Source organism: Cervus elaphus, chromosome 19 (assembly GCF_910594005.1).
Source record: "Cervus elaphus chromosome 19, mCerEla1.1, whole genome shotgun sequence".
In the NCBI taxonomy this organism is placed as follows: Eukaryota; Metazoa; Chordata; class Mammalia; order Artiodactyla; family Cervidae; genus Cervus; species Cervus elaphus.
The window spans coordinates 78,943,036-78,970,171 of NC_057833.1; the positions used below are offsets into that span (position 1 = coordinate 78,943,036).

A 27,136-nucleotide genomic window follows, 5' to 3' on the forward strand; every position below is an offset into this window, starting at 1 on the left:
CTCCATTTCTTTTTTCTTGATGTTCTTTTTCTCAAGCCTTTATGTAAAGTGTAGAAAAGCTTTTGTATACATATACCTATATATAATATATATATTTTAGAAAAATTATGAAATTTTGCTTAACTAAAAACTTATGGCATTTTAAATCCACTTTTTTGACTTAATATGAATATAATGCTAGGTTTCTAATTAAAAAATAGATATGCAACAGTCATATCTGCAATGCAGGAGACCTGAGTTCGATCCGTGGGTCAGGAAGCTCTTCTGGAGAAGGAAATGGCAACCCACTCCAGTATTCTTGCCTGTAGAATTCCATAGATAGAAGAGCTGGGTGGGCTACAGTCCATGGGGTTGCAAAGAGTTGGGCACAACTGAAGCGATTGAGCATCCATGCATGCAACAAGCAACAAAGATTTACTATAGAGCATAGGGAACTGTAGTCAGTATCTTATAATAACTTATGATGGAAAATAATTAAAAATTAAAAAAAACCCAAACAATCTGCCTTCCAGTGTGGGAGACTCAGGTTGGATCCCTGGTAGGGGAACTAAGATCCCACATGCCAAGGGGCAACTAAACCCATGTACCATAACTACTCAGCCTGTGACCCACAACTGGAGAGAAGGCTATGACTGCAGTGAAAGCGCCCCCATGCCACAGTGAAAGATCCAAGTGCTGCAACTAAGACCCAAGACACCCAAATAAATAAATAATTTTTAAAATAAAGTGAGAGTTTACAACTGCAGTATAAAAAATATCTCTTCTTATTTATTCAGTTCAGTTCAGTTCAGTCACTCAGTCATGTCCGACTCTTTGCAACCCCATGAACCACAGCACGCCAGGCCTCCCTATCCATCACCAACTCCCGGCGTTCACCCAAACCCACGTCCATTGAGTCAGTGATGCCATCCAACCATCTCATCCTCTGTCGTTTCCTTCTCCTCCTGCCCTCAATATTTCCCAGCATCAGGATATTTTCCAATGAGTCGGCTCTTCGCATGAGGTGGCCAAAGTATTGGAGTTTCACTTCAACATCAGTCCTTCCAGTGAACACCCAGGACTGATCTCCTTTAGGATGGACTGGTTGGATCTCCTTGCAGTCCAAAGGACTCTCAAGAGTCTTCTCCAACACCATAGTTCAGAAGCATCAATTCTTCAGTACTCAGCTTTATAGTCCAACTCTCACACTCATACATGACCACTGGAAAAACCATAGCCTTGACTAGATGGACCTTTGTTGGCAAAGTAATGTCTCTGTGTTTTAATATGCTGTCTAGGTTGGTCATAACTTTCTTTCCAAGGAGGAAACATCTTTTAATTTCATGTCTGCAATCACCATCTGCAGTGATTTTGGAGCCCCCAAAAATAAAGTCTGTGACTATTTCCACTGTTTCCCCATCTATTTGCCATGAAGTGATGGGACCAGATGCCATGATCTTAGTTTTCTGAATGTTGAGCTTTAAGCCAGCTTTTTCACTATCCTCTTTCACTTTCGTCAAGAGGCTCTTTAGTTCTTCTTCACTTTCTGCAATAAGGGTGGTGTCATCTGCATATCTGAGGTTATTGATATTTCTCCCGGCAGTCTTGATTCCAGCTTGTGCTTCTCCCAGCCCAGCGTTTCTCAGGATGTACTCTGCATATAAGTTAAATAAGCAGAGTGACAATATACAGCCTTGATGAACTCCTTTCCTGATTTGGAACCAGTCTGTTGTTTCATGTCCAGTTCTAACTGTTGCTTCCTGACCTGCATACAGATTTCTGAAGAGGCAGGTCAGATGGTCTGGTATTCCCATCTCTTTCAGAATTTTCCACAGTTTATTGTGATCCATGCAGTCAAAGGCTTTGGCATAGTCAATAAAGCAGAAATAGATGTTTTTCTGGAACTCTCTTGCTTTTTTGATGATCCAGCAGACGTTGGCAATTTGATCTCTGGTTCCTCTACCTTTTCTAAATCCAGCTTGAACATCTGGAAGTTCACGATTCACATATTGCTTAAGCCTGGCTTGGAGAATTTTGAGCATTATTTTGCCAGCGTGTGAGATGAGTGCAATTGTGCAGTAGTTTGAGCATTCTCTGGCATTGCCTTTCTTTGGGATTGGAATGAAAACTGACCTTTTCCAGTCCTGTGGCCACTGCTGAGTTTTCCAAATTTGCTGGCATATTGAGTGCAGCACTTTTACAGCATCATCTTTTAGGATTTGAAATAGCTCAACTGGAATTCCATCACCTCCACTAGCTTTGTTCGTAGTGATGCTTCCTAAGGCCCACTTGACTTCGCATTCCAGAATGTCTGGCTCTAGGTGAGTGATCACACCCTTGTGATTATCTGGGTCATGAAGATCTTTTTTGTATAGTTCTTCTGTGTATTCTTGCCACCTGTTCTTAATATCTTCTACTTCTGTTAGGTCCATAGCTTTTCTGTCCTTTATTGAGCCCATTAGGGCCAGTGATTAGTACTGGGCAGTAATTTTGCTCTCTAGGCTATGCCTCGATAGCCTGTGGTATGATAGATTGTGACTGATTGTAAATAATTATTGGCTTCTGTAAGGCTGCTCACATACATGTTGGTGTTTTGTCTCACAAAGCCCTGTTGGGTACTTATTATTACCCCAATTTTCCAGATGAGGAAACTGAATTTCTAAGGCTATGCAGCTGGGAAGGGTTGGAACCATGTTCTAGGCCCAGCTTCATCACATTTTCTAGCCGTTTTTTCTAGGTCCTAAAGTATATCATCCTAAAATGTACTTGACATAATAGAATAGAATGGACTTAGCAGAAGGAGACATGTTAACTGAGTAGTTTGTATTAGAGACAGGTAATTATAGCCCCCTTTGTTCTTCAGTATAGTTTCCCCTTCCCCAAAGGTTGTGAGCATGGTGTTGTGGTGAGTACTTACCCTTCTCTTTTTAGGTCATTTTTATTAGCAGCACATATTTGCAGCTATAGAAATCTGGGCTGAGACCCAGTCACTGTTGGCTTTGTGAACTGGATGATGCCTCCAGCCACCTCTTCCCCTGCTCCCTAGTCTTGCCATTGACCTGAGCACCCAGGGTCTACTTAGATGATCGTCATACCCACGTCTTTTACTTGAGTCATCAGGTCAGAGCTGATATTCTCTTACTTCAGATGGAACAGAAGTCACATGGTTTCTATTTTGATGGAAGAAGTGCTTTAAAAAAGAAAGACAGCCACAGGCTTCACTGAGATTGATTGCAGGGTCCCTTGTGCCACCCATGACAACCTTTTCAGCAGCAGTTTCTCCAGAGCAATTTTGTGAAGCACCTATTTGTCAGTTGTTTCTCTGCATCAATAAGCAGAGCATCAGTAACCCCTTTATCTCAAGCCCTTATCATGCTGTTGATGGCTCCTCTCTGAAGTCTGTGGTCACTGAATTGGAACTAGCCTCTCAGATCTCAAGGGAATGGAGTTTATAGCTGTCATCATAACAAGGTTCTCAACAGTATTTGTGGGACCTGTCACTGAAAAGTGTTTCATGTGCCCTGATGGACATGTTTTAGGGCTGCAGACTGGTGGTGTTTTTGTAGACTCTTGTCTTCCCCTTACTGCCATGACCAGTGCTTCCCTCTCCACCACTAATCAGTATCCTGAATCCCCCTGTAATTCAGACACGAGATGGGCCATGACGACGTGACACAGAGCTCCCTCAGGAATGACCCTGCTGTTTAGTGGCTGGCTTTCACTGACACTTGTTTGAGGAAAGCTCTTAGGACCATGATGTTTGTTCTTGCTAAGATGGAAAGCTGTAGCGGCCCATTTCTCAGCTACTTCTGAAATCTTCAATACTTTTTCACCAAATCCTCCACTGATTTTGAAATGCTCTCTGCACAGTGAAACATTAGGAAAAGCAAGAATGACCTTGGAATGGTCCACTGAGGGCTCCTGGAGCAGATTGTTATGGGAGAAGGTGCCTCTAAGTGTGTCTTCTGCTAGTGGAGTCGTTTCTTTAATCAAGACATAATTATTATAATAATAAGAGCTAAGTTTCCCAGAATCTTTACTCTATGTCTAGTACTTGATGCACTATGTCTGTTTAGGTTTTTTGGGAAGCATTTTGTCTATAATTGATTATTGTATGAAGCACTGACTTGAAAATTCAGGTCCCTTGGAAGATGACACTGTTGGGCTCTCCTCACTTTGCATAAGAGGAAACCGAGGCCTGATGAGGTGAAGGACCTTCTCCAGGGCCACACAGCTAGTAAGAGGCAGAGGCGGACTCTCTGCCCCTGTCTGTAGCCCGTCCTTAGACGGTCTCCTGCATGACAGTAACTGCTCCTCCACCGTGCGGAGAGGAGAGCCGAGGGGCTGCTGCAGAGGGTCCTCCGCAGAGAGCCGCTTTACTGAAGAGAACTACTGATCTGTGTACAAGGCAAAGTTTGTCCCGGTTTGAGGAAAAGTGCTGAGTTATGAAAATTAAACCTAAAATGAACCTGCTTCCCACATCTATTGTAGGATACAGATTTCTCTCCTCCTACTCTTTTTAAATTTTTTATAGAAGGTGCCAGAACTCTTGAGTCCAAATGGTAAGACTAATTTGCCTCCTGTTTTGCATAGTCAGAGCTCCTTAATCGAACTGTTTGCATGGGAGGAGTCACTTTTTGTCTTGAATTGCGTCAGTCGGAGTCAGTTCTGAGAAGCAGCCAGCCCTGCTGCTGAGTCATCTTTCCATCAATATCCCCCGGCCTGTGGCCCAGGTGGTGGAGCAGCCAGCCCTGCAGAAGGCTCGTGAAATCACAGTTTAGGTGTCATTCCTTCCAAGTAACAGGCCTCTGCAGACCCAGCTTATGTTGCTGAAAGGAGTGACTCTGCTGTTACAGTTTCCACCCCAACCCCATTCCAGCCCTCATCAGCATAGTCATCTACCCTTCCGTCTCTGCCATTTCTGGTCCAGGGTAAAGCACAGCGCATTGCTGGTCAGATGGGGGCCAGCAAAACCTTGCTCTTGCCGGGAAGCAGCACAGCAGGCTTTGCAGATGGCTGTAGTCCCTCCATCTTTTTAATTAGACCCACTCTTGTGTTCAAGGTCACACCTACCCCTCTAGCCCTGACACCAAAGCACAGAGGGCAACGGGAGGCGATAGATGCATTACGACAGAGCACGCAGAAGGGCAGATCTGTGTGGTCCTTCTAGGGTGCTGGCAGCCTCTGCCACCTCCTTGCTGATGGCCACCGAGGTGCACAGGTATGTGGGGGGTGAGGGCACAGTGGCCAGCACGGTGCTTGGCTGCTGCATGTTCCTGAGGCCAGGGTGAGAGTGGTATAGAGGTGTGTGCTGGTTTGCACAGAGCTGACTGACTTGAAGTGGCACCTTCAGGACTTTTCTCTCCACCCCCTCCCTGCACCCCTGCACACACACCAATTCCTGTCCCCCTCTGCCATCAGAGCTGGGGGGCCCTGACCATAAGAGAATCTGCAAAGAATATGAAAATCCTCCTAAACAGCCCCTGCAAACAAAAGGTCCAACCCACTATTTTGTGATTGAATTACACAGAGAAATCTGATTTTATTTTCTCAATAAGTTTTACATCTGGAAAGAATCTGGGTGTTCAGTCTGGGAGAAAATGGGTGTGGCACATCTGGGATGTTGTTGGAGGTGCTGTCCTTCCATTAACCTGCTGATCTGGGAGCTCATGGGTCCACATCATATCAGAGAAAGCGACGAGTCTTAGTGAATAATAAACAGCCACCTCAGCTCACCTGGCACCGCGCTAAGTCCTTTATGTGCTTCGTTGTCCCATGTGCTCACCAGCACTTTCTAGAAGTAACATCTTTCATCCCATCTGCCAAATGAGGAAACTTAAAGTAGAAAGAATAACCAATTTCCTAGGTCACTCAGTGTACTGGAGAGCTGGAATTCAAACCAGCAAGCACCCTGTATCCACTGTAGACATTCTGGGTGAGCCCAGCACTTACTGGAGAAGCTGGCAAAGGAGACGAAGAGGAAATGCTGGGGACCCAGCTTTGGATGTGTGAAAATGGAGCATCTGATGATTTAAAATTATGTTCAAAACACAGGGCCAAGTTCCCACTTCCTCTGTGGGGTTTATATAGGAAGAAAGCTAGAACTGGAGTCAGAAACAGGAAGCTGCAATGAGGGAGTGTGTGCCTCGAGGCCCCTTTTGGAACATGCACATTCTTTCTCTTTCTGCTCCAGTAAACCTCCTCCAACTGCAGGACTTTCTCCCATGGACTCTTGGGCTGTGACATGTAAAGAGACGAAGCTTGTGAGCTGTTGGGAGGGAGGGGAGTGGTGGGGGCAGGCCCCCCTCCACCTGCTGGAACTCTGGAGACGAGGCAGTAGGGGAGCACCCTCCTAACCAGCTCCTTAAAACCCCGCTGCCCACGGTCCTGGTGGGCTTCATGGCACCACTCTGTCAGGCCTGTTTTCTTGTTTCTTCTCTCCACTCTTTACATTCTCAACTGTAACCCAGAATATCTGAAGAGTAGTTCTGTAATGAATTTCTATGCGTGTCTGTGAAACCCTAAAGCAACCGCGGATGCTGACTTGCCACAAAGCTGACACTGACAAGGGGCAGTGCAGTTAGGCTTTGATGATGTGGGGGGAACACGTGAAATGTGGACACCCTGACAGTCACATCCAGCTGTCCCCAGTGCAGTGACGGAGGCATCCTGTGTTTCAGGAGCTGGGGGGCTTGTTTGCGGTTTGAGCTTTGCAGATGTGGCTCTATACAAACTACAGTATTTGGGGCTGCCTCTAAGAACTAAAGATAAAAATGTAACATGCTGTGTAGCTCTCAGTTCAGTTCAGTTCAGTTGCTCAGTCGTATCCGACTCTTTGTGACCCCATGAATCGCAGCACGCTAGGCCTCCCTGTCCATCACCAACTCCCGGAGTTTACTCAAACTTATATCCATCGAGTCGGTGATGCCATCCAGCCATCTCATCCTCTGTCATCCCCTTCTCCTCCTGCCCCCAATCCTTCCCAGCATCAGGGTCTTTTCAAATGAGTCAGCTCTTCGCATGAGGTGGCCAAAGTACTGGAGTTTCAGCTTCAGCATCAGTCCTTCCAATGAACACCCAAGACTGATCTCCTTTAGGATGAACTGGTTGGATCTCCTTGCAGTCCAAGGGACTCGCAAGAGTCTTCTCCAACACCACAGTTCAAAAGCATCAATTCTTCGGTGCTCAGTTTTCCTCACAGTCCAACTCTCACATCCATACATGACCTCTGGAAAAACCATAGCCTTGACCAGATGGACCTTTGTTGGCAAAGTAATGTCTGCTTTTTAATATGCTATCTAGGTTGGTCATAACTTTCTTTCCAAGGAGTAAGTGTCTTTTAATTTCATGGCTGCAGTCACCATCTGCAGTGATTTTGAAGCCCAGAAAAATAAAGTCTGACACTGTTTCCACTGTTTCCCCATCTATTTCCCATGAAGTGATGGAACCAGATGCCATGATGTTAGTTTTCTGAATGTTGAGCTTTAAGCCAACTGTTTCACTCTCCTCTTTCACTTTCACCAAGAGGCTTTTTAGTTCCTCTTCACTTTCTGCCATAAGGGTGGTGTCATCTGCATATCTGAGGTTATTGATATTTCTCCCAGCAATCTTGATTCCAGCTTGTGCTTCTTCCAGCGTTTCTCATGATGTACTCTGCATGTAAGTTAAATAAGCAGGGTGACAATATACAGCCTTGATGTACTCCTTTTCCTATTTGGAACCAATCTGTTGTTCCATGTCCAGTTCTAACTGCTACTTCCTGACCTGCATACAGGTTTCTCAAGATGCAGGTCAGGTGGTCTGGTATTCCCATCTCTTTAGCTCTAGTTTAGTATAAACCTTGTAACTATATATATATTTTTTCATTTATTTTTATTAGTTGGAGGCTAATTACTTTACAATATTGTAGTGGGTTTTGTCATACATTGACATGAATCAGCCATGGAGTTACATGTATTCCCCATCCCGATCCCCCCTCCCACCTCCCTCTCCACCCGATTCCTCTGGGTCTTCCCAGTGCACCAGGCCTGAGCACTTGTTTCATGCATCCAACCTGGGCTGGTGATCTGTTTCACTATAGATAATATACATGTTTCGATGTTGTTCTTTTGAAACATCCCACCCTCGTCTTCTCCCACAGAGCTATATTTTTACTATTGTGTTCTGTTAAGATCATTCAGATGAGAATATTTTTAAGAATTTGGTCCATTGTGCCTATCCAGGTATCAGATTCCAACAAAATATTGCTCAGAGGAAACCTTCCTGGATTGCTTTATGAGATTTTTATGTTTTCTAGAAAGGAGAATCCTCTCATTATATGTGTACATACATATATACTTATGGCCAAGGTGGATAAATCTGTGACTCAGATAGTAAGGGGTCAAGCTCCTGGGTCTATAGGAATCTATAGGATCACAGAATCTGTAGAAAGAAATAGCATGGGTTCTGCTAGAATGTGAAACTGGGAGGATTAGTGAACCTGCTCCAGAGAGGACGAGCCATGAAGCCAGGAAAGCCTGGGAGACCAGCGAGCACAAGCCTGAGTTGCGCTGAGAAAGCAGCCTGCCGTTCATGTATCCCACATGTGGCTTTCACCTCTTGAAAGCTGTGTGTCCCCCTGGTGCCTGAGGGTGTACACCCCATGGTGGCCATAGGGAAGAAAAGCTTGTAGCAATGGCTTCAGCCTACAGAGGGGCCATCATCTGAAAGGTGATGTTCCTCATTTGGGGCCATTTGGGAGGCCGCAACAGAAATTTTCCCAGAAGGCTCATGACAGGGATTTCACCAAAGGAAGTTCTAGTTTGTGGGGAGCCTGTGAGGCCATGTCTGTCTCTGGGGTTCCTTCAGAGGCAGACAGAAAATAGCCTTATCATAGAACAGCTGGGAGCCAAGAAGAAAAGGCAGATGGAAGCAGAAGTTACACAGTCTTCTGGCCTGGAATGAAGCTTCGCAAATAAACACCTCTGCAAGAATTCAGTGGGAGAAATGTGTCCAAAGTTTTGACAGGGTTGAGAAGCTATGAATTTAGGTAAAATCTGCTGGTGAGGTAGAAACAGAGGAATATTTTATTTGACTACATTGCCTTGACATTTGCTTTTCTTTCATCAGCATATTCACAAAGGGTTTATTGGTAGCCAGCTCTGAGCTAATAATGACTCAACAGGCATGGTCCCTGCCCTCATGGAGCAAATACTAACAAAGCATTAATTGTGTCCTTGGGTAAGTGCCTCAAAAGAAACAGGCACTATGATATGTCGACTGGAGTGGTGGCAGAAACAAACTCAATTCAAATAGGGGGATCTCCGAGCAGGTGACCTACAGTTGAGATCTGAGGGATGAGAAGGACAATCATGTCATATGTGAGGCAAGAGCACTGTCAGCCAATGAGAAGGCCTTAAAGTGGGAAAGATCTTACATGGCTGGAGCACTGTTAGTCAGAGAAGTGGAAAGAGATGATATTGAAGAAATGAGCAGGAGCTAAGGTATGCAGGGTGTGGCCAGCTGTGATGGGATTTTATTCTGTAGGTAGTGACAAAGTTATGGCTATTGTGAAGGAAATGGATTAAAGCAACACCACAGAGGAGGCAGAGAGAAAAGTAAGGAGGACATGCAGGGTCCAGGCAAGAAGTGGACTTGAGCTCGGGTAGCTGTTGGGTTTTTATTTGTTTGATTTTAGCGTTTTTCTCAACTTGGCTTGTGTAATCCCACCAGCATGGAGAACATTGATCAAAGGATTTGATGGGGGAAATGTACTGCTAAAAGAGCAGTGAGTCACTAGGGTACTGGCAGGAATACCCCTGGGTGTGGAATGGATTACCTATCTGAAATGGTGGGTTGAGGCCCTATCTGTCTCCCTCAACTTTGTGCACATCAGAACATAATTGGCATTTAATACACATCACCTGAATTGAACAAAGCTGAATAATGAGATGGCTTTGTGTGAGTGTATGTGTGCACATGTGTGTGAACTAAATCACCACAACTCAAGTGAAAGCACTCAAGTGAGGAGATACTCTGGATTATTTAGTCAAACAGAACTGGCTGATATAATTAAATGAGAAATTGTGATTTTTCCTGCTCTGTGACAATATCACCTGATTTCCTCCTCTGGTATGCCTGCTATTAGAAATGAATTCCTCTGTTGAAGCACAAGTATCCTGAGATAATTTATAAGCCTTATCAATCATCTTTGCATTAATGAATCTATCATATCTTTTCTTGAAGGAAAGTACATTTTAATAGGAGGGAAGTTGAAAAAAGTATGAAGACATTAAAACTGATTGTAGAGAAAATAAACTGCTTGGAATGGCTGGAATGTGAAGGACAGGGCCAGAGCAGAGAAAGAGGGGGTTTCCTAACGTTCACACTCTTTGACTCAATAATTTCATTTCTGAACGGTAACCTAAAGCAATAACAGTAAACATGGGGCAAAGTAGCCATTGCAATATTATTTATGAAAAAAATGAAAGCAATCTAGATGTACAACAACAGGGCATAGACAAATAAATTCATATGGCTTTAGAGTAGTAGTGTGTAGCTATTAAAATTATGTTTCTGAAGAATTTTTAATAACATAGGATGAAAATCCAAACAAAGGTGTATGTGTGTCTATGTATTCTATGTATACCATTCATATATAGTATAATCTCAAATATCTAATAGGTCTATCTAGAAAAGACTGTGTATATATTTTTGTGGATGTGTATGTTTACATGATGGAATTTGGGATATTTATTTTCTTTTAATAATTTTCTATTTTCCAGATTAAAAGTAAATATGGACTATTGGAGAGTATATGATAGCAACTACCCTTTCCACTTACAGGGTATCTCCCTAGAGGTTCAGCTGGTAAAGAATCTGCCTGCAATGCAGGAGACCTGGGTTTGATCCCTGGGTTGGGAAGATCCCCTGGAGAAGGGAATGGCTACCCACTCCAGTATTCTTGTCTGGAGAATTCCATAGACAGAGGAGCCTGGTGGGCTCACAAGAGTCAGACACGACTAACACACTTTTACTTCTGCTTAGAAGAAATTTCTAATTTATTAACCAAATTACTGCATCTCTTTCTGAAACAAATCTGAGTGTTTGACCAAACTTGAATCTGTGGGACAGTTTTTCAGAGCTGAATCTTGAAAGATGTTCTTTGAGCCTCTAAGGCATGATCTCGTTAGAGAGGTTGATGGTTAGGAGGGAAGGAGACCTGAAGAATATCTAAGGAGCCATTCATCAGCAAGGAGCAATTAGGTTTTTTCAACAGCATTTGAAAATGAGATTCCTAGCACTTGGCTGGTGACACCATGATGTGGCTCCTAGGGAGACACGAGTGCTCCACGGGCCATTGAGCTCAGGCAGAGATCAATTTAAACTGTGAAGCAAGGAGAAGATGCAGAAGTTCCAATCAGCAGCATAATTCCTGCATTGCACCAGCCATGATATACTCCCCAAAGGTCTTTTTCATGATTGAAATTCTTGCTGAGCACAAACATGGTACAGACCCAAGAAACATGGAGTTCATTTCCATTTCCCCCCTTTTCTCATGGGGTGAGTGTATTTCTGTTGAGATCATTTGTGTTCATTAAATGATAATTTCCCGAACACTAGGAACGAGCTGATTGCCACATTAAGTCATACCACAGTAAAACAAGCTCTTTAATGCCTTTCCTAAACTACTATGTGAAAAATGTAGAACCTGATCTTTGTTATAAACAGTCTCTTTGTCAAAATAGACAAAATTTCATTCAAATGTTAAAAGTTGTAAGTGTTAGTCACTCAGCCGTGTCCAACTCTTTGCAAGGCCTTGGACTGTAGCCTGCCAGGCTCCTCTGTTCATGGGATTCTCCAGGCAAGAATACTGGAGTGGGTAGCCATTCCTTTCACCAGGGGCTCTTTCTGACCCAGGAATTTAACCCAGGTCTCCTGCATTGCAGGCAGATTGTTTACCATTATGAGCCACCAGGGAAACCCTTTATAAACATTAGTATCATTTATGTTGATCCTTAGGCTGTTCCAGATTTGACCAGTAGAGAAAATATGTATGTGGAGGTAGAGATGGACATAGGTTGGTTTGTCTCAACCAGGAGATATTTGCCCCTTGTAAGCATTTGGCAGTGTCCAGGGACATTTTTGGTTTTCCAATTTCAGGATGAAAATAAGGGCTGAAGGGAGTGTCTTGCTGGCCTCTGCTGGTCAAGGGGAGGGCTGTTGCTAAAGCTAAACATCTCTCGGTGCACTAGCCAGAATTATCCAGCTCAAATGTGAGTAGTGCCTTGTTGAGAAACTTTGATGTATGTGGCTAGATGGAGTGATACCATAAATATGGTATAGCAGTGACATCAGGGGAAAAGGTAAGTGGGAGTTTTCACACTATTTTTGCAAGTTTTCTGTGTCTAAAAATATTTCAAAATTTTACAAAGTTTTGCATAGTTATTGGCACCTTAAACTGCAATACCCTGTTCTGCAGCCTAGGGATAGAAAATGGTGTCCCTTGTTGAGAATGAAGGTTCAGCCTGGTCACTGCCCATGGCCTCTGGCGTTGCAGTCTCCAGGGGCAGGAAGGGAAGTCAGCAAAGGCCCCAAGTGCCCACAGGGATCATAGCTGAATTTGCTCACTCTGCTATGAGACAGCACACCCCTTGGGTTGAGGCCATATTTAGATGAGCGTTGTTGTTCTGCTTAAACTGCTCTTTCCACCTGAAGTCAGAAGCTGCTAATGAAGAGCCCACCCCTCCCACCTCCCCCTCTTTAGCTGCATCTCATTTCCAGGCTACATCCTATTTTATTTATATATGTAAATATATATATATCCCAAGGAATTGTTCTTAGGTCTTCTCTTGAGTCTGTACCCTGGTTTCTCCAACAACAGCATGAGCTGCTCTGGGTTAAGAGCCCCAGTTTCTACTCTGTGCACAGGTAATGGAGTGGCTAGGAGGTCAGGCCCTGGACATACTGCCTGTTGCATGTCTAATGAGTTGCATGAACTTGGTGCTATTATGGAACCAGGTTTGTGCCTCAGTTTTCTCAACTGTTAAATGGGGAGAAAAATAGCAAACGTGCTAGAGTTTAAATTAATTAATTTGAGTTTAATTAATTAAGCTGGTACAACAATGGCAGATATTCATACCTTAATTAAAGTCAGTATTCATCCATCCATCTATAGCATTAAAAATATTTCTTTCTGCCCTCCCCACCCCCATGAGCAGTGCTCCTAACTTCTGTGTTGGGAAGATGTGATTGATGTGTCCAGTCATTTGGGCGCTTCCTGTAGTCCTGTCTCTGGTTCTTGCTGTTTCTGTTGCATTGTTTCAACTCAGGTGCTTCCTGAGACTTTTCATGCTGTGTGGCCAGCACAGTGAGTGTCTCTGTCCTGTGTCCATCCTGTCCTCTTCTACTGAACTCTCTTTTTGACTGTGTATTTCCAGTGAGCCATATACTATAATAAAGGCTTTGTATTCATGTGTCTCATAAGAGCCCTGAGATGGAAACTGTAATTCTCATCACTTTAATTAAGGAAACTGAGGCTTGGAGGGGTTAACTTGACCAGGCCACAGGATTAAGAAGCAGCATGCTTTCAAAAACCTCCATGTCCCCAGGAATGAAGTACTTTGAGTAGGGGAGAACCCAGAGTTCAGGCCATTCTTCTGTTTTCCCTCCTTGCAAATCATAGAAGTTCAGGTGACCCAAACAGATGAGATTTAGTGTTTGTCGTATGCCAGGGTCTGTGCTGGTGCTGGGATATGAATGTAGAAAATACAGTGTTGGTCAATGACCTCAAAGTCCTACTTCAGTCATCTTTCACTGTACAACAACATGCCCTGAAACTCAGTGGCTTAAAGTGATGATTTCTTGTTTCTAATGACTCTGTGCTTCCAGGGCTGCACACGTGACAGCTCTTCCGCTCCACGTGATGCAGAGTCCCTCCTGAGGCTGCGTGCAGCTGAGAACTTGTCTTGGGGGTCCACAGTGGCCTCACTCCCACGGCCGACGGTGTGCTGGCTATTGGCTGGGGAGTCTCTATTTTCCTCCTGTGGCTTCTCATGCTCCAAGGGCTCTCCCGAGAGGATCTCTCCAGGAAGACAACCTGGACTTCTTTATGTGATTGGTGGCTGCCAAGAGTACAAAACAGAAGCTCGTTTTGCCTCGTAAAGCCTAGTTGTAGAAGTCACAGCATTACTTCTGCATCTTTCTGTGGCCCAAAAGCAAGCTACAGGCCCAGCCAGAGGGGTGATGGAAGATCACCCCCTCTTGATGTGAGGAATGACATAGAAGCACGGGGATGGGAGGGTGGTTGCAGCCACTTTGAAAGCAATCTACCATGCTTTTCTGTGCATATGGTTCAGATGCCCAGGAAAATAGGGTTTGAGAGCTGGAAGGCTCCTTAACCATCATCTGATTTAGCCTCTAGTATCAGAAGCTGGAGTCAAGATTGCCTGGAGAAATATCAATACCCTCAGACATGCAAATTATACCACTCTAATGGCAGAAAGTGAAGAGGAACTAAAGAGCTTCTTGATGAGGGCAAGAGAGGAGAGTGAAAAGCCTGGCTTAAAACTCAACATTCAAAAAACTAAGATCACGGCATCCAGTCCCATCACTTCATGGCAAATAGATGGGGGAAAAGTGAAAACAATGGCAGATTTTATTTTCTTGGGCCCCAAAATCACTGTGGATGTTGACTGCAGTCATGAGATTCAAAGATGCTTGCTCCTTGGAAGGAAAGCTATGACAAATGTAGACAGTATATTAAAAAGCAGAGATATCACTTTGCCAACAAAGATCTGTAGAGCCAAAGCTATGGTTTTTCCAGTAGTCATGTATGGATGTGAGAGTTGGACCATAAAGAAGCTGAGTGCTGAAGAATTGATGCTTTTGAATTGTGGTGTTGGAGAAGACTCTTGAGAGTCCCTGGGACAGTAAGGAGATCAAACTAGTGAATCCTAAAGGAAATCAGTCCTGAATATTCATTGGAAGGACTGATGCTGAATCTGAAGCTCCAATACTTTTGGCCACCTGATGCGAAGAGATGACTCATTAGAAAAGACCCTCATTCTGGGAAAGTTTGAGGGCAAAAGGAGAAAGGAGAGGCAGAGGATGAGATGGTTAGATAATATCACTGACTCAATAGACATGAGTTTGAGCAGATTCCAGGAGATGGTGAAGGAGAGGGAAGCTTGATGTACTGCAGTCAATGGAGTCACAAAGACTCAGACAGAAATTAGCAACTAAACGACAACAGTAATCACAGATGCAAAAACTACAACTTGGGAAGTGAAGCTACTTGGCCTCGACCAGCACAGTCCGTGGAGCAGCCAGGCTTGGATCCAGCTTGTCTGGTTGGCACCATTACTTGCTTATGCAGATGTGTGCTTTGCTTTGCTTCCTGTAGAGGATGTCTCTGCCAAGTTCCTGTCTCAAGGCTGCCCCTGTTAAGTTTGGAGACCACAAGAGTATAGAAGAAGGGAGGGACCTGTTTTTCTTCTGTTTCTGTGCCTGATACCTGCCTCCTGTTCCTGGGCTGCACACTGGGGTGTTCAGTTAGTGCTTTGGCCTTGCTCACCAACACTCACCAGGGATACCTTCTTCATCACTCCTCTTCTTTCATTTGGGAAAATGAAGCAACGCAGGGTTTTGCCACATGCATAAAAGTGCCTGCCCAACCCCCACCACATGTTATAAAATGAAACCCAACACATTTAAATAATGTTTTAGGGTAATCTATTATACTACAGTGCATTTTTCTAAAATCCACAATTACTACAATATGAAATGTGTAGCTTGTTTTGAAATAGAGTAGGTGAGCCATAAATTATTAATTTCTCTCAATATAACAAACCTGAAAATAATTAAGATCTTACATTTCCCTGATCATTATGATGCTGCTTTGGATATTTCCAGACTTAGATGTTTATTTTGCATTAAAGATAATATTTGTTATCAAGTACAGCTCTGGGATTCTCCCCCTCAAAATCCTCATGGGTGTGCTTGACTCTTATTGAGAGTTAAATAAGAAGCACAATTCTTAGATTTATGACTCCTTGAAGACCATGGATTTCCAAAGAATGATAGAGATGCTGTCTAGAAAAAAATGTTCACTTGATTCTTGTGGTATTGAGTATAGATTGAATGACACCTTTTTCTTCTCATTCTAAAAGTATTTACCATTTTTATAGTTTAAATAAATAATATTTATTATAAAAATTTACAAAAGACAGAAGCACACAAAGGAAATAAAGATATCCCCTTAACTGTACCTTGTAGTCAAACTGCTGTTAACATTTTCAGTGTATGCTCTTCCTATTAGAGAGCTAGGCAATAGACACTAATATATAGATTGCCATGAGGGAGAAGATGTGGCTACACATATAGAGTTTTCTTTTCAAAAAATGGAATTATACAGTAAGTTTGCAATTAGATTTTTGTGTATTTTCTCTTGCCTACATGTAGCGAGAACATTTTTCCACATTTCCCACCCAGAGAAGTAAATCTCTCTTGTTCTGACAGGACAGTGATATTGAAGCTCTGGCCAGGTGTTTGGAGCATGTGCTGGGCTGCACCACTCTAGGTGAGTAAGTCTCTTCAGATTCCAAAATATACTGATACCTATTGAATCTAATGGAATAGCCAACAAGTAGAAAGCTTAGATATTTTAGTCTAACCTCCTCATTTGAAAAATGAGACAGGCCAACAGAGGTTGAATATCTGGCCCACGGGCCAGGAAATACAAAGAAGAATTATTTATCCTTGTTGTTCAGTGACCCTGGGTCTCCAAGGATGAAATCATTAAATTCAGTGGTCCACTGTGATCCAGTGGTGGTCTGGGAGGGTGCAATAATAGGTTTTATAGGTTTTCTGGGAGAGGAATCTTCCTACCTTACCGGTCCTGTAGAAACACTACGTTCATTCAAGCTGAAAGTATCATCATTCTGAAGGTTAGCCAGTTACTGGAAGAGATTTGGTCTGAAAAACAGAGCTAAAATTTCTTTAGCATTCTTGGTCTTGATGAATGGGATTGCTGGGCTTCAAAGATAAAACCCTATTTCTTATTTTCTTCCTTTTTTAACCCAACAAACCCAATCAGGATCACTTCTGGCACTGATGGTAAATTTTCACCTGACAGAAATAGAATATCAGAGGATACAGTCTGTCATCTGCAGGTTTCACTTCCCCAGATGGAACCTGCCCTGGATGGAAGCACCTTCAGCCCTGAGGGCCACCTGCATTCACTGTACCAGGCCTTTGTGTGCAGGGGCTTGAGGGGCCCCAGGCTTTGGTATTCACAAGGGCTCAGTCCCTCAGGGATGCCAAGGGAGAACTCTATTTTTATAGGTCCTGGGTGAAAAGGGGTGAGATCTTTTTATCTTTGAAATTTGATGGTGAATTTTTATTTTAAATTTTTTAATTGTGTGACCAAAAGCAGTCCCTTCAAAGGGAATCACAGAAATAAAGATGAAGTTTTCATGCATGCCAGCATTCACCAATATTTTGTTAGGAGTATATGCACAATTTATAGCCTTTTTCTAGCTTCTTCCACATCTGCATGTGAGAAGCCTCACTCATAACACAGCTCTCTGGTTTTTCCTCCTGGTCATCATCCTGTGACCTGTTTAGTTGCCCATCAGTAACTCTATGAGGTGCATTTATCCCAAGTTTCAAATTAGCAGGCCAGGAAGGCTGTCTTTTGGCAAAGCACGCTCCCTCTCTCTGGACCTCAGTTAGAGTAGCTCAGTAATTTTCAAATCGGGTTCCTTGGAGATCTGCAGAAGCTATCAAGGGGGTAGGGAGATCCTGAGAAGCACAGAGACAGAAGCCCTGTCTAACATAGAACTTGGTGCAGAAGAGGCCCTTAACAAATATTTTTAAATATTTTAAGAGAAATTAGATGCAGACTCTGCTCCTTTCCCGGCTTCAACCAAAACAGTTTCACTCTTATCTGTTTTATAAATTAGATTTCAACATAAGATTGTGTCTTAAAAAAAGATTCCACTGCAAAAAATAAAGTGCTGGATTGGATAGATGATATCTAAATTCCCTTAAAGACTGTTTGATTTTATAAGTGAGCATGAGAACTTGGAATAAAAATACACATTCATCTCTGCCAGGAGTGCCACCAAAGTGACAGCAATGGAATAAAGCTGATATAAACCTTCAGAAACAAGGGGAACCAGAGAAGAGGTGGGAGCAGGTCAGGGCTGTCAGTGACTTTGAGAAGACAGAAAGCAGATGGGTGAGTGGTGAGTGATTGAGGAACAGAGAAAGGGGAAAGCTAAACTCCTAAGTGTGTGTGGGAAGGGGGACGGAAGGAATGGCCTGCCGGACACAGACATGAGGGGCAGCAAGCCTCAGGAACACCTGTCTGGGGAGGTACTCATTGCAGATGAGGGTATGGTGGCTTTCTGGATTCCGGGAGCTTCTTTGCCATTACACAGGAGCCGTGAAGACATCCCCTCATGTGGTGTCATTGGGCATGAGATTGCTCAGGTAGACAGTAGTTGCATTGCTCTAACTGCACTTTGGGAGATTTGTCAACTACAGGCACAGTTAGAGCTTATTAACGGTTATGGTTTTTGATATACACCTGAATGTTAACAGGATCCAAGGGGCAATAGAAACTTCGGTGTGTCCGAGTATAAGCCCTGTCACTTAAACAGGAACCCTCCATGACTGACACCAAATGCCATTGTGCGGTAGTTTGTTCTATAGTTTTAAAACTATTGCACAATTGCACTCATCTCATATAATAGCAAAGTAATACTCAAAGTTCTCCAAGCCAGGCTTCAATAGTAAGTCAACTAAGAACTTCCCGATGTTCAAGCTGGATTTAGAAAAGGCAGAGGAACCAGAGATTAAGTTGCCAACATCCGTTGGATCATAGAGAAAGCAAGAGAGTTCCAGAAAAACATCTATTTCTGCTTTATTGACTATGCCAAAGTCTTTGACTATGTGGATCACAGCAAACTGTGGAAAATTCTTCAAGAGATGGGAATATCAGACCACCTGATCTGCCACTTGAGAAATCTGTATGCAGGTCAAGAAGCAACAGTTAGAACCAGACTTGAAACAATAGACTGTTTCCAAATCGGGAAGGGAGTATGTCAAGGCTGCATATTGTCACCCTGCTTATTTAACTTATATGCAGAGTACATCATGCGAAATGCCAGACTGGATGAAGCACAAGTTGAAATCAAGACTTATGGGATAAGTATCAATAACCTCAGATATGCAGATGACACCACCCTTATGGCAGAAAGTGAAGAGGAACTGAAGAGCCTCTTGATTAAAGTGAAAGAGGAGAGTGAAAAAGCTGGCTTAAAACTCAGCATTCAAAAAATGAAGATCATGGCATCTGGTCCCATCACTTCGTTGTAAATACATGGGAAAACAATGGAAACAGTGAGAGACTTTTTCTTGGGCTCCAAAATCACTGCAGACGGTGACTGCAGCCATGAAATTAAAAGACGCTTGCTCCTTGGAAGAAAAGTTATGACCAACCTAGACAGCACATTTAAAAGCAGAGACATTTGCCGACAAATGTCCGTCTAGTCAAAGCTATGGTTTTTCCAGTAGTCATGTATGGATGTGAGAGTAGGACGACAAAGAAAGCTGAGCACCGAAGAACTGATGTTTTTGAACTGTGGTGTTGGAGAAGACTCTTGAGAGTCCCTTGGATTGCAAGGAGATCCAACCAGTCAATCCTAAAGGAAATCAGTCCTGAATATTCATTGGAAGGACTGATGCTGAAGCTGAAACTCCAATACTTTGGCCACCTGATGCAAAGAACTAACTCATTGGGAAATACCTTGATGCTGGGAAAGATTGAAGGCCAGAGCAGAAGGGGATGACAGAGGATGAGATGGTTGGATGGCATCACTGACTTGATGGACATCAGTTTGAGCAAGCTCTGGGAGCTGGTGATAGACAGGGAGGCCTGGCATGCTGCAGTCCATGGGGTCACAAAGAGTTGGACATGACTGAGCGACTGAACTGAACTGAATTGATGATTGACACACTTCACTCACAGGCAGCATCAGCCCATGCAATGGCAATATCCAGTTGCCCACTGAGCATGCCAGGTCTTAATTATCTTCCACAGACATTTTTGAGAGTTTCTGCCAACCCTGGACAAGAGAGGAGGAACAACAGATGCAAATATCCTTCTGATTCTTTGGACCAAGTATGTTGTAACTGTTGCCCTGAAGATGCTGCTGGCAGCGGTTTACCCCAGACTGTTTGATTTCCATGTGAAACAGGGGCAGGGATGCTTCCCCTTCCTGTGTCCCTGGAGAGTGGAGAGGGTGGATGAGAAAACATTTGTGGAGCTTCAAGGGATCCCCAATTAGAAGGTGGCTTTTTGAATTTCTGGTTCAGTATCTGAGTCTCCTGAATATATCAAGGTTAGGTAGTTCTCACACTTGAACAGGCATCTGAATAACTTAAGGCCTTGGGAAGATGCAGGTACACTGTGTGCCTTAGAATTTGTTTCTGACAAGTTCCCAGGTGATACTGATATTCTGGATCCAGACCACACTTTGAGAGCCATGGATTTAATGCCCTTAAGCCCTGCACATCCACCCTAATTTATAATTCAAACAAAATGCTACTAAAACTAAAAAAATATATATTTCTTAAAATCACAGAGAACTTGATTATAAGGCAAAAGGAAAATAGCTTCTTCTAGGAATTTTCTTCTTTTTATAGTGATGTTGGTGTCTGCTGGGCTATCTGGCTCTGTATACAAGAGTTACCGAGCTTTGTTGGAACCAGTATTGTATTTTTTCATCATCCTCAGCATCTGTGTCAGACATTTAGGTGGGTTCGAGGCACTGTATGAAGATTCAGATGTTGAAACCTATTTGCAACATGGTCCCAGCCACCAAGTGTGGTCCGGGATAGACCAGCACAAAGCTTTGTAACAGTGTCATCCACTCGGTGCTTCTTTTATGCATGGAGGACATACCCTCCCAAATGGAGGCACCTCATTTCTGAAGCCCTAAATTCCCCTCAAATTTCCCCATGGAGTACAAGAAGGCAAGGCCAATCATGAACAGAATGCTGCAGGATATTAGGTAGAATTAGGTGAGGAAAGGAGAACAAAACACTTTTTAAGGGAATAGGAAAGGCCAGAAATGCCTGGGGGTGTCCAGGGGACAGCCAGAGATGCAGGCAACAGCCATTTCACTGAGGGAAGATGCTTCAAAACATGAAACTTTGATGGTTGAAATGTGCAACCTATCTCCCCACCTCTCCTCTCTTCCCTATTATGTTTATAACACACATATGATAAGCCAGGTATCACAGAGTGATGGAGAAAACAAGGTCCCTCCCTTGATGAGCTCCCAGTCTAGTCAGGGAGCAGGTAATTGCAGGGCATTGTGAGGAGGACAACACATACTGGGAACAAGCGGGGTGGATAGGAGGGGTCCACTCTGGATATGCAGCTGGAGGAAAGCTCTACAGAGGAGGAGAAGGCTTATGATTGCCCAGGTCCCTGAGGACAGGACAAGATCTTATTCACACCAGTGTTTTCAGAGTCTGGCACATAGCCTGGCACACAGCAATTTTCAATAATCAGTAGATGAGTGAATGGAAAGGTAAGTAGAGTGGCTAGGTGGTCAGAAAGAGGAAGTGTTCCCTAGAAAGGATCAAACAGTAGAGGGCTCAGAAATATGAAACAACTGGGTGTATCCATGGAACTGTCAAGAAGGCTGGTGCTGCTTCAGTGTAAGGTGTGAGGAAGGGATCAGCAAATCTGGATGCACAGGACCAAGCCTATGGGGAACCTTGGTGCCAGGTTAAGGATCTTGTACTTTATCGTGTGGACTAGGGTATCACTGGTTCTTAAGCATGGTCAGAAAAAAATCAGCTTTAACAAACAATAAGGAGGATATTTTGAAAGAAGTGACTTGAGATGGGGGACTGATTATGGGCTCTCATTCCACAGACAACACATGCTGTTGCTATAGTAACTGTTCAGGCCCATCACTAGCCAGTAAAGGCCAAAGATGACCTCTGTTTTCCTTTAAAAAGGAAAATTCTGTCTCTGTGTTTCTTAGTAACCAGATTAGGAACCAAGGCAACAAATGAAGAGTAGCCCTTTTAACAACTGGGAAATTAGCTGTACTTCTATAGAGAAGGCATCAGCAGAATGATACAAGTCGGGTCAACTATTTATAAAAAGGCTTGTTTTGTACCTCCAAGCAGGATGTTGTCACAGAAGTCATTAGAACACAAGAGATGCTTCCAAACCTCTCTGCCCATTATGATTTCTTTAGTGTGTTAACATGTCTGATCAGTTTGGCTTTTTTGAAATTTGTTACCCTTCAGTTCTTCCATTGAACGTTGGTAATTACTGTTTAATCTCCATTAAACAATATGACTGATAGAGACCAGAGAAGACATCAGGGCTTTGGAATCCCTTCAAAACTTCCTTTGCTTAAGCTCTTCAGACCCTAAGCTGTTAAATGTAATGATGACTGACAGCCATTTAACCTTGCACTATTGTGATTTTCACCTTGACAGAAAAGAATTTCATGTAATAATTAGAGTGATTCAACATACTGTCTTATCTTTGGTTACTGACACTTTGAAACCACTGCATTTGGAGGAGAGGAGGGATATTTTTTGGATTAAAAACCACTTGGATCATTTTGATGTGCAATGGGCAAAACTTGCCACTACCCTTCTGTCTTCATAGATTTATATCTGATAAAAATTTAATAGTTTCTAGAAATTCTATGAAACTTGAAAGATTAAAATAGATTCAGAATTAGTGGCTATTTACAGAGAACCTGCTATATGTCTGCTACCAGGCCAGGCACATTCATTTGGCAGGTATGTGGTGATGGGAAGGAGGTAGAGAAAGGCTTTGTAATTTAAATAAATTCCTAAAACAGTATTATTAATCACTCTTAGTAGCATCTTCTTAGCAAAGAACTTTCTGTGTTTTCCTATTATCTAGAAAAATGTTGCAGGAATCAAGTTTACCTAGCTAAGGAAGAAACTCAGCAGTCATCTATTCCTTTATTTCTTGCACATTAGGATTTCATCAAAGTTTATATACTTTGTAAAGGAATGGTAGTAGATGGCAATGATGTGTTAGGCCTGGATCCTGCCGTTAAAGGCTTACGATTTCAGAGAAGAACCAGGACAAAGGCCTAAATAACTATGTAACAAGAGAAGAAGGATTCAGAAAGTGGGGGGATGGCTTTTAGTTGGGGGATGGAGCCACCATGGATGCTTCAAGGAAAAGGCAGAATCTGAGCTTGTTCATGATGTGAGGATAGATACGGCCATGAAAAGATGGAGAGGAAGGCCCTGCAGGCGGAAAGGATAGGACAGGGGGAAACAGAGACAGGAACAGGTAGAAGGAACAGGCTGACAGAATGGTGAGCAGTTCAGATCCTCACAATGGGGAATATGGCATGAACTGTCTTGGTCGCTAATTTTTATTATTTTTCCTAAACAAAGTCTTTTCTTTGTGAAAGGTATTTATTAGGATCTTTAATATCCCATGCTCTTTTGTGTGGAAATAGTCACTGCCATTGCACTTGATTTAGTGTTCAATGTATTAAGCTGAGTTATTATAAAATTATTAATACCCCCCTTTCTATCATATGTGTAGCAAAATTTCCCTAGTCTGTTTTATGTCTATTAATTCTATTTATTGTCTCTTTTGGAATTTTGGTGGGGGAATTTTTTATTTTTTAAGTAGGCAAATGTGACTTGACTTTTATATATTCTAGCTTTTCTGTTTTTTTTTTTAAGTTTTTCAGCTTAATTTTTTCAAATATTGTTGGTGTACAATTGACCAAAACAATATAAGCATAATCTAGAAGTTATCACCATAGAATTTTTTTCAGGTGTACAACATAGTGATTCAGTATTTTTATTTATTCCCTTCTTTTTTTATTGAAGTATAGTTGATTTACAATGTTATGTTAATTTCAGGTGCTCAGCACAGTGATTTAGATTTCAAATTCTTTTCTTGTAAGCTTTATTGAGTATAGTTCTCTGTGCTATTCAGTAGATCCTTGTTGGTTATCTGTTTTATATATAGTAGTGTGTATGTGTTAATTCCAAATTCGTAATTCATTCCTCCTCCACTGTTTTTTAAGAGTGTTTTCTATATAGCCTCCTAAATTTCATTCTAGTATTGCTATTGTCTTATTTTACACACTTGAGGTTTTCACACCAATAAAATCTATTCTTTCCATTTAAATTATTTTTTATATTCCAACTCCTGGATATTATTTATTTCTGCCTCTGTTTTTGGCCCACTGATCTAGCTTCTTAATCCTCTATCAACACCAGAGTGTCCTCATTACCCTGCGTTTATGGAATGTTTTAATGTCTGATAAGACATTCACCTTCTAATTTTCATATTTTTTCAAATATTCCTATCCTCTGACATGCGTTTTCTCACATGAATTTTAACATTTTTTATCCATCTCCAGAGGACATCTACAAAATGTAGATGTCTATTAAGGTCTTTACAAAAACTTAGCAACACAGTTCTACAGCAAACATGAAACAGAAACATTCTCCATATATTAGTTTCTTATCCTGACCCTCTGAAAAAACTTGGTGCTTAAACTGTGGCTGCATTAACACCTACTCAGAAACACACTGGCAGAAAACGGCAATGGTCCTCTGTACCTCTCGTGGTTTCTGTGGGTCATGAATCCAGGGGCCGCTTGGCTGTGGAGTGCTGGTTCAGGGTCTTCCTCGAGGTCGCAGTCAGATGTCCTTAGGACAGTGATCATGGGAAGACCTGACTGGAGCTGGAGGACACCTCTTGGCAGCTCACTCACTCACCGCCACTGCAAGTCGCCTGAGGTCTCAGCTCCCCTCCACATGCGGCCCCTTAGGGCAGCTTGAGCATCCTCAAGGCTACAAATGATGGTGGTGGAGCGTGGCTGCCAGGCTGCCCGTGGCTGGGGCCCCACCCCTGTCTGGATGGCCTCCTCAAGCTTCACTCCTCCTCAGTGCAACTTCTGATAGTAAGTCTGGGGAGCACCTCAGAGGCTGGCCGTGTGCCTGCTCCCTGATGGCGCGGAGGCTGGGAAGTGACCTTCTGGCATCCGTAGCTGCTTTTGTGGGTGCTGGACTCATGAAGAGGAGGATTCTCCTACACAGGAAGGGGGAATGTGAAGTCTAGAATAATAATGACTGTGTACTGCAGTAATGATAAGGATAGACCTTAAAAGTGCCTAGATAAGTGGAGGAGAGATGGCCCGGGCAGTGTCCTGGGGATACAGCCCCTCTTTTGTCTTTCACAGCAGTAGGTGATCAGCAGTGGGGGGAGGTGGGGTATTCTTCCATTCTTTTCTGTGCTGCTGACCGCAGAGGAAGCCGTTTGCTTCGGCAGCAGTTGTCAGGATTGATGCTGTGTGGAAAGGTAAGAAGCTGTCCAGTGTGCTCTCCTGAATAGATGCCAACAGCAGTGCCAGCTGGCGATAGACTCCATGGAATGCCTACCTGCAGAAGCGGAAAACCTGGTCCTGAATCTGCTCAGCTGAGTCTCCAGCTGAGACTTGAATTCCACACCATCAGCTTAGAAGGGGTGAAAGGGACACGCCTCTTGTCATCCATCTTGACCCCAGAAGAGTCTCAGTGATGCTCCTGGGTGTGTGTGCAGGCGGGACAGATGGCCATTGAAGTGCCTTCCAGAGAGGTGGGTGTTAGAGGCCCAGTGAATGACAAGTCATCCTGGCCATTTGAACTTTAGACACAGCTCATTCTCAAAGGGGCAGTGTCGAGCTATTCTATCAGCAGTGATTATGCACCAGACCAGTTGCTTTTTGAGGCCACTCTGGTTGGGTCCGTAAAGCTGTGTCACTGACAAAAGACTGTCCACCCATTTTTCAGGGTAGAGGATTTCTTATCCAGTTCATTTCGAAGTTCTACTAGTTTATTTAAGTGAAAAGTTGGAAATGTATAAGCCTGCATTACAAATGATGACACATCTATCAAGTATTTTCTGACATAAGCCATCATAGGGCTCACAGAGCAATATCAGACACACTTCATGTTTTCAGGGAACTTCTGGCTTTATCATTATCTGTAGACAAAATGACTGAAACTCCAGGCAGGAAGTGATGAACTCCGCATGAGAACCTGATCACTGGGTACCACCCCTAGAGATTCTGATTCAATAGGTTTGTGTGGGCCCCAGAAATCTGCATCTCTAACGTTTTCCCACATGATACTGATGCTGCTGGTTCAGAGACTTTGAGAACCACTGAGCTCTCACTTCCAGTTAAGGCTTTATAAAGAAAATGCTTATATTCGATTTTAGATTTTCATAAATTGAATCAAGTTTTTACTAAAGGTGCCTCACATTGCATCTTGAATGTATTTGTGACCCCCTTGAAAACAGTGTTAATTACAACCTAGAGTAAGTTTAGCTTTCAACATCTAGGTTAAACTAACCTGAAAGATTAAAATATTTTTTGACCCAGCAAGTCTGTATCTAGGAATTTATCTTAAAGGAATAATCAGAGTTGTGTGTAAAGAGAAATACATACAAAGATTCTCAGGGCAGTGTGGTTTACAATAGTAAAAATTGAGAATCAAAATAAATGCCTAGCAGTAAGGGCTAATATGTCTTCTAGAATAAAGAAGTTCTTCTCAGTTTATTAAAAATGATGATGTAGTTACATATTCATTGGCATGAGAGGTGTTATTAGGAAATAAACTATAGTTGATACACACGCATGCACACACAGTGATACCAATGGCTCTCTGAGGGACTTTCCCTCCCGTGTTTTTTAATTTATCCACGATGACCATGGATGGCCTCTGTGATTCCTTTCTGTTGAAAGAAGAGAGGAGTGCTGATATGCTTACCTGAACATTTGAGTCAGTTTGGAAGCCAGCCCAATCTTCTGTTACAGAAAAACAGATTTTGTTTCTAAAGCTGATTCTCCATGTAAGCACCCCAGAATAATGAAACTCCCAAACGCTGGCTACTGTCTCCTCAAGGTAAACACAGCTGAAAAAGTTAGGGTCTGGCCTCCACAAACCTTTTACCCTGATGACACATTTAATTGCTCTGCCTCAATCCTAAAATAGACACTCCCTTTTTTTTTTTTTTAAGTTGAAAGGTACTGTTCTTAGAGGCCTCTTCTGATGTATTCAAAAGGAAATGGCCATTTGCAAACCC

The 27,136-nt window shown here is 42.9% G+C and overlaps 1 protein-coding gene across 9 annotated transcripts in view; it reads left to right on the plus strand.

Moving 5' to 3' along the window:
- NEK11 (NIMA related kinase 11) overlaps positions 1-27,136 on the plus strand; it is a 280,951-nt gene that overhangs the window by 192,267 nt on the left and 61,548 nt on the right. For 8 of the 9 annotated variants that reach the window (XM_043874531.1, XM_043874532.1, XM_043874537.1 and 5 more), the window contains one exon: positions 16,477-16,537. In XM_043874531.1, coding sequence (XP_043730466.1) covers positions 16,477-16,537 — 61 coding nt within the window. Of the gene's footprint in view, positions 1-12,120; positions 12,207-16,476; positions 16,538-27,136 lie in introns of those variants that run through there. The other variant, XM_043874536.1, reaches the window with a different exon arrangement.